General features: G+C 52.0%; 4 protein-coding genes across 4 annotated transcripts; 3 read left to right on the top strand and 1 right to left on the bottom strand.

The window, feature by feature from the left end:
• Positions 1-41: 41 nt before the first annotated feature.
• N7474_008301 (ketopantoate reductase family protein) lies at positions 42-1,179 on the bottom strand (the record flags this gene model as incomplete). Its single annotated transcript, XM_057199711.1, has 3 exons — positions 42-221; positions 272-930; positions 984-1,179. 3 exons carry the CDS (start codon positions 1,177-1,179, stop codon positions 42-44), a joined length of 1,035 nt encoding a protein of 344 aa, XP_057050412.1.
• A 191-nt stretch (positions 1,180-1,370) lies between these two features.
• N7474_008300 (uncharacterized protein) lies at positions 1,371-5,618 on the top strand (the record flags this gene model as incomplete). Its single annotated transcript, XM_057199710.1, has 2 exons — positions 1,371-1,393; positions 5,360-5,618. 2 exons carry the CDS (start codon positions 1,371-1,373, stop codon positions 5,616-5,618), a joined length of 282 nt encoding a protein of 93 aa, XP_057050411.1.
• A 148-nt stretch (positions 5,619-5,766) lies between these two features.
• Positions 5,767-6,950, top strand: N7474_008299 (putative short chain dehydrogenase; the record flags this gene model as incomplete). The annotated part of the gene is made up of 3 exons (XM_057199709.1): positions 5,767-5,982; positions 6,041-6,376; positions 6,639-6,950. 3 exons carry the CDS (start codon positions 5,767-5,769, stop codon positions 6,948-6,950), a joined length of 864 nt encoding a protein of 287 aa, XP_057050410.1.
• Positions 6,951-9,209: 2,259 nt separating this feature from the next.
• Positions 9,210-11,147, top strand: N7474_008298 (uncharacterized protein; the record flags this gene model as incomplete). Its single annotated transcript, XM_057199708.1, has 2 exons — positions 9,210-9,480; positions 9,532-11,147. 2 exons carry the CDS (start codon positions 9,210-9,212, stop codon positions 11,145-11,147), a joined length of 1,887 nt encoding a protein of 628 aa, XP_057050409.1.
• Between the last annotated feature and the right edge of the window lie 556 nt (positions 11,148-11,703).

The raw sequence follows: 11,703 nt of genomic DNA, 5'->3' as shown, positions 1-11,703 counted from the left end.
TTGAATATATAGCTTGTCTTTCACTCTACTATTTCACTCTACTACTTATACCGAGCGTTCTCCTTCCAAGCGGGAGAAATCATGCCCTTCGACTCCATAGTCATCGTCTGTAATGACTTGAGCATTCCATAAATCGTTGAAAGCACGGGTGTGGGCACACCCAGCTTCTGGGCTTCCCGGACTGGTTCCCCGACGATGTTCTCGTACTCAATAAAATTTCCCTATTGGAAGAATTGAGTGATTTGCCTTTGACAAAATTCAGGCAACATACCTTCTCAATATCCTGGCACATGCTCGGTTTCCAGTACACGCCGTCCGGGTCCACAGCTATCATCACCTCGCAGATATCCTCCGGCAGATTCACGCCGGCTGCCCTAGCAGTAGCTTTAATTTCTAGCATCGCAGGCCGAATGAGACTGTCGATGGTGTGCTCGTACATGCGCATTCGAAGGGTATCCCAGCGCAGGATGGTACACACGGAATTGTATGACGCATTGTAGATCAACTTCCTCCACCGTGTGAAAGCCACATCCTCGTCAAATGTGCAGTCAACTTTACCACACGCATTGTAAATCTCGACGAAATGCTTTGCCGCCGCGACTGCGGTGTCGCGATTGACACCGGGAGACTCGTACGGCCCAATCTTCAGTGAGTCGCTGTCATCATGTGCGATGTGGCCTTTAGGCCTCTCCGTCGCCCCGATGAGTGAGATTCCAGATAGAACAACATTGTTCGGGAACTTGGCAATCACCGGCTTCTCGATGTTCAGTCCATTCTGCAGCAACACAATCGTTGAGTGGCCCAGCGTCACAGCGGGCTCAATGATCTCCTCCACGCCCGGTCCCACGTCTGCGATATTTTTGGTCGTGACAACGATGAAGTCGTATTTCAAGCTCGGGTCTGCACTGACATTGGGGATTTTGTTGAGAACTAGAATCCGCTGCATTAGTGGAGCCTACCAGATTAAATTGTAAGATACACACTCTGTGACGGCTTGAAGCCCTTGATGCCATTGCCGTGCTCAATAGAGTCGATCGAGAAGCCCTTCTCCATGACAGTCTCATAGTTTGATCTGAGCACTGCACTCACGGTCGCAAGGCCGCCGGTCTCGAGCGCATACGCCCCCATCGTGCCAACACCACCACACCCGACAATAAGAACATTTGCCTTAGTCGTCATGGTGATATATGCAATTATTTTCTCCTTTGTTTACAGAATAGAAGATATAAAACTTCGGTTTTCCGCTGGTGATATATGATGTGCGGGGACAAATTAACCCCTCAATGGTACCTTCTTCCCAATATTGCAGGTGTCGGCATAACCTACCCGGTTGGGTCGCTTATCGTGATTACCCACTTAGGATCACCAACATGAAGTCTTGGATCCGCTTCGGGTATGGCTCCGAGATATGAGGGTCTGGATCCCTTCTTCCGTGGCACATACTATAGAGAGTCTCTGGTCTCTGTGGGGGCAATGCAACGTGTATAGCGATAATCTTTATAATGACCATTAAGTGAATAGCGGCATAAAAATGTATTAATACTTGGTATTGTTTCTTCTTCCAATCTATCTAGAGAGACGCTGGACCTGTTGCTTTGGTTATCTGCCATTATCTTCTGTAGCGGCTGCACATACGGCAGAACAGGTAGTAGATGTTGATAACATCAGGTGCGACGGAGTGTGCTCGTCAAGATTTTGATAGTCACATTACTACTAGAATGCACCTCAGTTGCTGCGAGTTATCTATCCTATTACTGTAGAGTGTCACTGGCTTCAAGGCATGCATGTCAAAACCTAATTGTCTGTTCTCTATTCTTGCGGCACTCCTAGCGCATTCCCACTACACATTTCAGGGTTTAGCGTTCTTTGCCTAGAAGGCAGCGAAGATTCCCCTAGCACCAGCTAGGGCTGCCTAGCTATCAAGCTGTTGCCCTCCCGCTTCCGCTAGTTTGTCATAGTACAAACTTCTAATCTGTTCACAAACCAGCCAAATCCGCCTGCGGTTCACCAGCCCAGGAATATAATCAACCGTCCCTTCTGTATATTGGCTTTTTTTTTCAAGGTCTGCAATCATCTTAGACAACCTAGCCTCTAGCGCTTGTGATTTGAATGGGTCAATATCACGAACTTCCCAAAGCCAAGGTATATCAGTTTCAAGCTTCTGTTTCCAGGATCCATCTGGACAAACATGCATCGAACAAGAAGCCGCTTTAAGAGCAAGAACGGATGGAACTGGAAGAAGGTTGAATATTTTCTGCCGTAACTCATAGGGCAGCTTGTCGAATATGTCGTGGCTGCATTGTATCGTCCGAGACTCCAAACTTTTCTTTTCCTCAGCGACGAGGAGGTCTTGAATCGTTCCCAGGCAAGTCATCAGCTGAGCTATCTTGACTGGATGCGTCACCAGGACCTGTTGGTTTATTCCCTTAGCAAAACCTCATTTCATCTAAGTGAAGATGCGAAGTACCTCTTCGCCTTTTCTACATTCCCAATATTGCTCATAGGGCGGACAAGGATTGCCGTAATCTAACCCTAGCCCATTGAGACAGTCTCCTCTCAACTCTTCGCAGAGAGCATGAAACACGTCTGTATTTATCTTCTCATACTTGAAACATCGGAGAAGAATGTCCTTATAGCAGACCTCATGAAAAGGAAAGACAATTTGGTCTCCCTGATTGCTGGGATCATAATATCTAGAGAGAATTAATACCGCAGCAGGGTAGAGAAAATGAAACATACGTGCACAACCACGGCATTTCGCCTCTTTCATCAAGAGGAACATTAGGATCTAGTTCAGAGTCAGACAAGATACAAGGCCTAGAAGTTTCGATCTAATCCAACCGTCGCCTGGATCCATCACGATACTACCCTAAAAGTCCCTGTTAGAGTATTTGACTGCTATGCATGATCAAAGAGTCACTCACATGGTCATTATAAACACCAAGGCCTGTGACGAAAGATCTGTACGTAATAGTATAAGCACGTGGATTCATGAAACAAAAAGATTACTGACTTTCTCTCGTCAGGGCTGTTAGCATTGCGACCAAGGGCGCGGAGCGTTTGTAGCCATTGAAGATCACTCTCGCCAATTACTTCTCCGCTGTATGTTAGATCAGTCTCGTCATCGGAATCAATGGAGAGACTGCTATTGAATGTCGAGCCACATATCGCGCAATACACATCCCAGCCGCCCATGATCAGTAGACACCGATGTCAGTAGGCCCGTTCTTTTGGGCAGTTTGCGAGGAGCATTCTAGGAGCTTTTGTGGGGAGGGGGAAGCAGCGGGCGATCTTGGCAGATCGTCACAAACTACCAAGCGATTCTGCGTGATTCCATGGGACATTAGGTTCGTATCAGGGCGGTTCTCCACCTGGTAATTTACAATGGGACGCATCTGCTGCATTCTAGCGCTTACTCACCTGACCACCATTGCCTAACTATTAGTTATAGAAGCTGGCTCCCGATGTGGAATTTACACGTCCATTTTTCACTTCGACAATTCCCGCTTGTCTGCCCTATAAATACCACCAGAATAGACAATCTGAATAGTATCGATTTCATCATTCTCCAATGAGATTACTAGGTAGAATTACTTGCGCATACGCCCGTCAGACACTCTCACAGTTAGTTAACTAAGTTAACGGTCACGATGACACATAGGTTGGAGTAGGGTCACTACCATTACAGTTCTGCCGACATTACAGAGCGGTTAACGAAAATTATTTAGCGCACTCCGGATTTATTTTCTGCGAATCAAATCGTGAGAGCGTAGAGCATAGCATCTCCGCTCGTGGAGAGGCAGAACTCCATTACATGCTCCAACGGAAAGCAGGCGCCGAAGTGTTGTCAGCTTCTATTTTCTATCAACATATATGGCGGAGCCGTTGATAATGGAGCTGGATGTGGTTATGGGTTGATACGTGCTGCTAATAGTGTCATCCGGGAGCAAGTCTTTGAAATCTAGGCAGCACCGTTTTGCTGCACTAAGGTCATGAACAATTGCTCTGCCAAACGGTCTGCAAATTTACATAGGAAATTATCCTTGCTATAACGGCATGACATACCTATATATCCACATGCAGTCCGCGCTTCCTCGCCAGTTGGCGAGCCATAGAAGGTTTGGGATCCTGGGCCATCCCGTCTCGGTATCTGAGATGTGTGCAGGTGCACAGCAGTTCAGAATATATGAATCTCGTATCAAATCACACTCACTGCATATTTGGTCCCACAGTCTGTTGGCTTGATTATGCAGGTTTCGTCTATGATCGGATTCAATATTCAACCACCATTTGAGAGTGTACTTTTGTTTCGTGGCTTGGTTCTGATCCTGCTCTAACAAGCAACTAGCAGCCTCCCATGAGTACGTACTCCGGAGAAACTCAATTAGCCTTCAAACAATATGTCTCCACAAACCTTTGCCGAAGCAAAAGACGTAGAGTGGTCCATGCGACTACTCCTCGGGAGCGATCGAGCGAAGTATCCCCCGGCTTTCCGCCGAGAGTCAGCCCGAGGGGAACTGCATAAGCAGCGGAAAAGAAAACGCCACGTGCAGCAAGGGGCCAATCTCGAAATCAGGGGCAAGAGGGGTCAGGGCACGGGCCCATGCTAAAACATGCAAAAGCAGTTCTCGCAGTGGCCAGGCGGTGGTCTTCGTGTCGGTAAGTGATCGGGCTGTCGTGTCGATCAAAAAATCTGCCGGGTCACGCTGGCAGCTCGGCCCCACATCGAGACGGGCCTGGGCTCGTTCATCGACTCTGGGAAGTTGTACTCGCTGCTCACTGTGTACTGTAGGACGAGAGGATATGGTTCCGGGTGCAGGTACGAGCCGCGCGACCGAGGTACATGGCGAGGAACAGGAATAGCACCATCGGCAGAGATTTCTGGAATGAGGGAGAGAGAAGTCTGCTGATACCGGCTATGCGGCAGGAAGAAACAGCAAAAAGAAGAATCCAGAAAACAATGGAGGCGCAGTTTATTGCGAATTAAGTGTTCACGAGGCCGGGGAGTGGATCTCCCGGGATCGCCAGAACGGGCAAGTAGCTTAGGCGGGTCTGGCAGGACTATATTTAGGTGTCCCTGGGACACAGGGACTGTGAGGGAGGTGTTGGGTATTGATGTGTTTATCAATGACTGTACTTCGTCTTCTTCTTTTCTTCGAGTACATCATCATGAATCCCATCGCCGTAGTGTAGCTAGGAGACGCACAACTAGGGCAGTCCAGACCACCTGACCCCAGGTCACCTGCCAAACGGTGGGGCGGATCGGCTTCCCTCAAACAGTAATCCGATCGTCGCTCGTTCCCTGCCGATCTTCAATATTCCTTTTTGTTTTTTTTTTTTTTCTTCTCTGGCGTGCTAGAACCTGTTCGGAGGGTCGCCGATACTACCTACAGGACTACGATGTCCTTGCGAGCCGGTTTGCCGCTGCCGCTGTGCACAATGCCTTGGTCGCCACGCCTGGCAGCTACCCGCCTTCCCCGGGTCTGGACCACTACCATGGCCTGGGGTTCTGCCCCATTCGGGCGCGGTGCCAGGTTCTGTCTGTTCACGAGACCTGTCGTAGCGTGGGCCATGTAGCCGGAATTTCCTGGCCGTGTCTGGCTGGAAACAATATTTAATGGTCCGCGATGTCCACGGTTGATGGTCTGCCATTGACATTTCCATTTCATCTGCCTCACTAATATCTCACCCTCACCACCTTCCTCTCCTCTGATTCTCCTTCCAGCCTTAATACTTTTATTAATATCCTCCCTCACACACAACACAATGTCCGTCTCCATTGAAACCACAACCGTCCCCACCGCCCCCGTGGCCACTCAGCAGCCCGTCCTCATGGGCCAGCAGGCTCGCATGCCCGAGTTCAGTCTCGCCGGCAAGGTAGTCTGCGTCTCCGGCGCCGGCCGCGGTCTGGGCCTGACCCAGTCTGAGGCACTCCTGGAAGCCGGAGCGAAGGTGTACGCATTGGACCGACTGGAGGAGCCGGTATGTTTTTAGCTTTACTGTTTTTCTGGTGACACGTCCACTCACGAACTGAATGCAGGCTCCCGAGTTCGCCCAAATCCAGCAACGCGCCAAGGAGCTGGGCACAGAGCTGCACTATCGTCGCATTGACGTGCGTGACACAGAGCTGCTCAACAATGTCATTGAAGCCATCGCCAACGCCGAGGGCCGTATGGATGGCCTGGTCGCCGCTGCAGGCATCCAGCAGGAGACCCCCGCCCTGGAGTACTCGGCCAAGGACTCCAACACCATGTTTGAGGTCAATGTGACCGGCGTGTTTATGACCGCCCAGGCTGTGGCCAAGCAGATGATTCGGTTTGGGAATGGGGGCAGCATCGCTATGATCGCGAGTATGAGCGGCACCATCGCCAATCGGGTACGTTCCCACCCCTCTATTGAGCGTCTCAACATTTTTCTTTCTTTTTTCTTGGGGTTTTCTCCTGGGTCGTGCGGTGGCTATTTCCCCGCATTTTTGCCTCTATTGTCCGGGATCCCCCTTGTCAGCCCCGACACGGGTGGCTGTTTTGGCAGGGGTCTGGTCACGAGCCGGACTGGACTGCGATCCTGTGCCCCCGCCTTTTTACCCTTTCGCGTATCACCCACTTCTTCCTTCCAAACATACTAATTTCAATCAATAGGGTCTGATCTGTCCCGCCTACAATGCTAGCAAGGCCGCCGTGATCCAGCTAGGCCGCAACCTCGCCGCCGAGTGGGGCCAGTACAACATCCGCGTCAACACCATCTCCCCGGGCTACATCGTCACCGCCATGGTGGAGAAGCTGTTCGTCGAGTTCCCGGAGCGCCGTGACCAGTGGCCCAAGGAGAACATGCTCGGCCGTCTGTCGCGCCCGGAGGAGTACCGCGGCGCTGCGGTCTTCCTGCTCAGCGATGCCAGCAGCTTTATGACTGGAAGTGACCTGCGTATGGATGGTGGCCATGCCGCTTGGTAAATCTTAATAATAATATCTTGCGGTGCGGTATACTTCCTGCGCTTCTCTCTCATTGCATGGTGTTGTGACTGGGTTTTGGGACAGCGATTTTCTTTCTTTCGGATTTTTAGCTTTTTTGCCTGGATACGATGTGATTTTGATTTGATGATCAGCGAGCATGATATTGGGAAAATGTGGATTAGACTTTTGTGTTTTTGTCTATGTGGCAACACAATCTATCTCGAATTAATTAATGTTATACAAATCATGACGCATCCTCATCCTCATCTACTTGATCTGGTCCCACTTCCGCCCACTTTTGACAGATCGGCTCCACAGCTGATCCATCCATCCCCGGATTCACTACGGCTACTAATGTCAGTTACACACACCCCCAACAGGGAATCACGTCACACCTAAAGTACTACTAGATCTATTCTCACATACACCACACCACAACCTCACCGCGATTTTAGCACAGCGTCCAACCACCGTCTCAACTTGACCCCCCACGTTCCTAGGATCCTTAATCCACATGACCATCGTGTCAATGCGCTGATCGCCGGGTAATATCCGCTATCAGCCGGGGAACACAGACTACTGGGGCTGGGGGGAATACGGAGGGGGACTAGGGCCGCCAATCAGATTCTCTTGGTCGTTCTGCGCGTCTTTTGATCAAAAGGGGGGGCGGGTTTTTCATGTTTATTGGGGACTGGGGCAGTTGGCTAACTAATCAGTGCGCATTCGCTTCTAGGAGACTGACTACAATAGATGATGAGATGATGCATAGTGACATAACTGTAGTTAGAGAAGAAGAAGAAGAAGAAGAAGAAGAAGAAGAAGAAGAAGAAGAAGAAGAAGAAGAAGAAGAAGAAGAAGAAGAAGAAGAATCAGTCCTAAATCACAAGGCAGAATTTATTCCTGTCTATCTCGAGTCCCCGAGTACGCGCTCTGCTGTACAGAAGAGCAGACAATGTAGTGGTGTCAGCGGGACTGGGCTGGCTTGATTAAATGAAGTCATACGATAATGGCGAACCCCAACGGTTGAGACTCTCCAGATGTATACCGGACTGGCGAGAAACTGCGCAGAGGCCCGTGCCATGCCCGTTACCTAATAACGTAGTGCTCGTGCTCCGCGTCGAGTCTCTCGGCCAGGGATCAGTGGTTCTCTGCCCTGGCTGACGGTAGTACATGTACGATGTACTGTATATGGTGGCGGTAGTTGTGTCCTGCAGCAAGGCAGATTGAGGTGGTTTGCATCATTCCAATGTAAGAAACTTGGTGTCTGGTGCTCGGGATCCCTATTTCAGCAACTCTGGAACGGCCCAGCCGTTGAGCGGTCGGGATTGGTTGCCGCGATCTGTATGATGAAACCAACAAACAGAACAACCTTGACAGAGAAAACAAGAATATGGAAATAATAATATGGGGATTTCGCCGCCAGCTGAGCGTGGTATGTCCCACCGGGAGGTGGCACTCTGAGCAGGGAATCTGACCAGATTCCGCAGGTGGCAACACGACTGCGGCGCGTTGTTGGCTATCGACGGATGTCTCCCTGATATGAGAGCGCCACGGGCACTTGGTCTGGGACTTGGCACCATCGAGCACACGTCTTGGCCGTATCTCGGACGGCTGGATGCGTCTATCCCCGGCAAGTGTTTGTGTTTGTGCATCGGAGCCCTGAAGTCAGTTGGGGCGGAATGTTCTTGGCGATGAGGAGGTAACTAGCGTTATCCGGAGCCGTGGCCACGCGGCAAATAAGGTAATAAGAATCAGGTACCGAGGCATGCAGAGACACATCTATATTTGATGATTGTTTTGGTCGTGGTGGGTTATTTCTGCTCAATTGCGGCAACGATCATCATTGTCCGGGCCATTGCCATGGCCCTGTCTCTTGACGCTTGTTCCTCTTGCTAAGTCTCGGTTAGTTCAGACTTCTTGCTAGCGGGCAGTCCGCGTGCCTTAGTGTACCTTTATTACATGGCGCTAACCCGCCCCCAATCCTCCCCGCTCCAACCGGCCCGTTCATTCGTCGTGGGCCAACCTTATCTTCGAGCTACCACTACATCCTCCCTGTTTGGGATAGTACGGCCGCGGTCTGAGACTGTTAGTTATGTGTCGAGCAACGATGGTGTGCGTAGTATAGTAGTGTAGTACTCAATCAGTCCCTACTTAATTGGGTTTGCCCTCCTCCTCCTCTTCTCTCTTCCCCCAACCTCTGCTTTTCTTCTCTTCCCTCACCACCCACTTACTTGTTCTGCTCCATCCTCTCTCCCCAACATGGCGTCTCCTGTCGTGGACGAGATCCACAATTCGGATAATCCCACTACCACCGTCGGGGCGCAGGACCCCAAGGGCGAGAACAAGCCCGAGAAGAGTCTCATCTCGGCCTCGTACCACCTGGGCATTGGCGACGAGGATCCCACGGCCGACGAACTCCACGGTCCCAACGCTCTCCGTCGTATCTCCGCGCCTATCCCCTGGGCCGTCTACACGGTCGCTTTTGTCGAGCTCTGCGAACGCTTTTCCTACTATGGCACCCAGGTTCTGTGTATGTTCGATAACATCTTTCACTTGATCTGCCGCTGACCTGAACCCGCAGACTCCAACTTTGTGAACCACTCCCTCCCGCTGCCCGCTCCCTACGGCCCCCCAGGCTCGATCCACAACACTGGAGCTGGTGGTGGAACCGCCCAGGGTGTCTCGGGTGCGCTGGGCAAGGGTGTCCAAACCGCCAATGGAATCAACACCTTCAACACCTTCTGGTGCTACTGCGTTCCTCTGCTCAGTGCCTACATTGCCGACGAGTACTGGGGTCGGTACAAGACTATCTGCTGGTCCATCTTTGTGGCCATCCTTGGTCATATCATCCTGGTCATATCGGCCACCCCGCCCGTCATCGTGAATACTCCTGCCTGTTTCGGTGTGTTCATGCTCGGTGTGGTCATTATGGGTCTGGGTACGGGTGGTTTCAAGCCCAACATCTCGGCCCTGGTTGTGGAACAAATTCCCGCCGTCAATCTCAAGGTGCGCACGCTGCCCTCCGGGGAGCGCGTCATTGTCGACCCTACCATCACCCAGAGCCGCATCTACCACTACTTCTACCTCTTTATCAATCTCGGTGCCCTGGTGGGACAGATTGGCATGGCTTACGCCGAGAAATATGTCGGTTTCTGGCTGGCCTACCTGCTGCCAACGCTCATGTTCTGCACTACTCCGTTTGTCATGTGGTGGGGACGCAAGCGCTACCGTCAGTCTCCTCCGACGGGATCCGTGGTGTCCAAGGCCGTTCAGGCACTCTTGTTCGCCCTGCGTGGCCGCTGGCACTGGAACCCCGTCACCATGTGGAAGCGCACCCACGACGGCACGCTGTGGGAGTCGGTCAAGCCGTCCAACATTGAGCCCGGCCTGCGACCCAAGTGGATGACTTTTGACGATGCCTGGGTGGACGAGGTGCGCCGTGGATTCGCTGCATGCGCCGTCTTTTGCTGGTACCCGCTGTACTGGCTGGCATACGGCCAGCTGACGAACAACTTCACGGCTCAGGCCAGTACCATGACACTGCACGGAGTGCCCAACGATGTGGTCAACAACCTTGATCCCTTCGCCCTGATCATCTTCATCCCCATCTGTGATTCTTTCCTCTACCCAGGTCTGCGCAAGATGGGATTCCGATTCTCGGCCATCAAGAAGATCACCGTGGGCTTCTGGCTGGCGGCCTTGGCCATGGTCTGGGCGGCCGTGGTGCAGTACTACATCTACAAGACCTCGCCCTGTGGCTACGACGCAAACAACTGCTTCACGAAGGATGGCCAGGTCAACCCGGCCCCGATCAACGTGTGGGCGCAGACCGGCTGCTACGTGCTGATCGCCTTCTCGGAGATCTTCGCCTCGATCACCTCACTCGAGTACGCCTATTCCAAGGCCCCGCGCAACATGCGATCCCTGATCCAGGCCATTGCCTTGTTCACCAACGCCATCTCAGCCGCCATCGCCGAGGCGCTGAACCCGTTGGCCGCGGACCCGCTGCTGATCTGGAACTACGGCGTTTTCGCTGTGCTGTCCTTTGTCGGTGGCGCCTTCTTCATCTTCCAGTTCTGGGGACTGGACAAGGAGGAGGACGAGCTCAACAACCTCCCCGAGGGCCACGCTTATGCTGACGAAAAGGGCATCGAGGGTGTGCTGCTGGCTAGCGAGATTGGTCCCGTCAAGGGCTAGGTGGGTGGTCTTGCGATGACATGAAATTCACGTGGGCATGTTTATGGGTGGCATTCGGTATCTTTTCTATTCCATAGGAATGAATTTATGATCACGCTTTTTGTTCTTCAAGTATATGTTAATTGTAGTTCGGGTCCCGCCGTTTGTCGATCTCGGCTTGCCGTGCTTATGATTGTCTTATCCACAATAGGATAATTCCCACGCCAAGTGGGTTTGGGTCTTCCGTCTGCAGAAACCCCGACCAGTCTATCCACTCGATTGCTAGCACACCAACGGAGTGAGCACAAAAGACCGTCAGCATTCAGCCCTCGGGGCAATAATCATAGCCATAGGATCTCAGAATCTCCTAATGCGGGTGCCTGCTGCTCGGCGTCCTCAGCCCCAAAGCATAGGTAGGAATCAGGGTCAAGTGGGGCCCGGCTGCCTCGGCTCGTATTGCGCCCCTGGCCCAGCGCCTGCGCCCCGAGGCACGCTGGTCTTGCAGGGTTGCACGGCAGACAGGAGACAGGGAGATGGACTGGAAGATGGGAGCAGTAATAATTAAGTCAGGCTGGAC

The sequence above is a fragment of the Penicillium riverlandense genome (assembly GCF_028828495.1).
Source record: "Penicillium riverlandense strain IBT 135883 chromosome Unknown utg000007l_segment0_segment0, whole genome shotgun sequence".
NCBI lineage: Eukaryota > Fungi > Ascomycota > Eurotiomycetes > Eurotiales > Aspergillaceae > Penicillium > Penicillium riverlandense.
The sequence above is the reverse complement of the archived record's forward strand: the minus strand, read 5'-3'. Positions and strand labels throughout refer to the sequence as shown.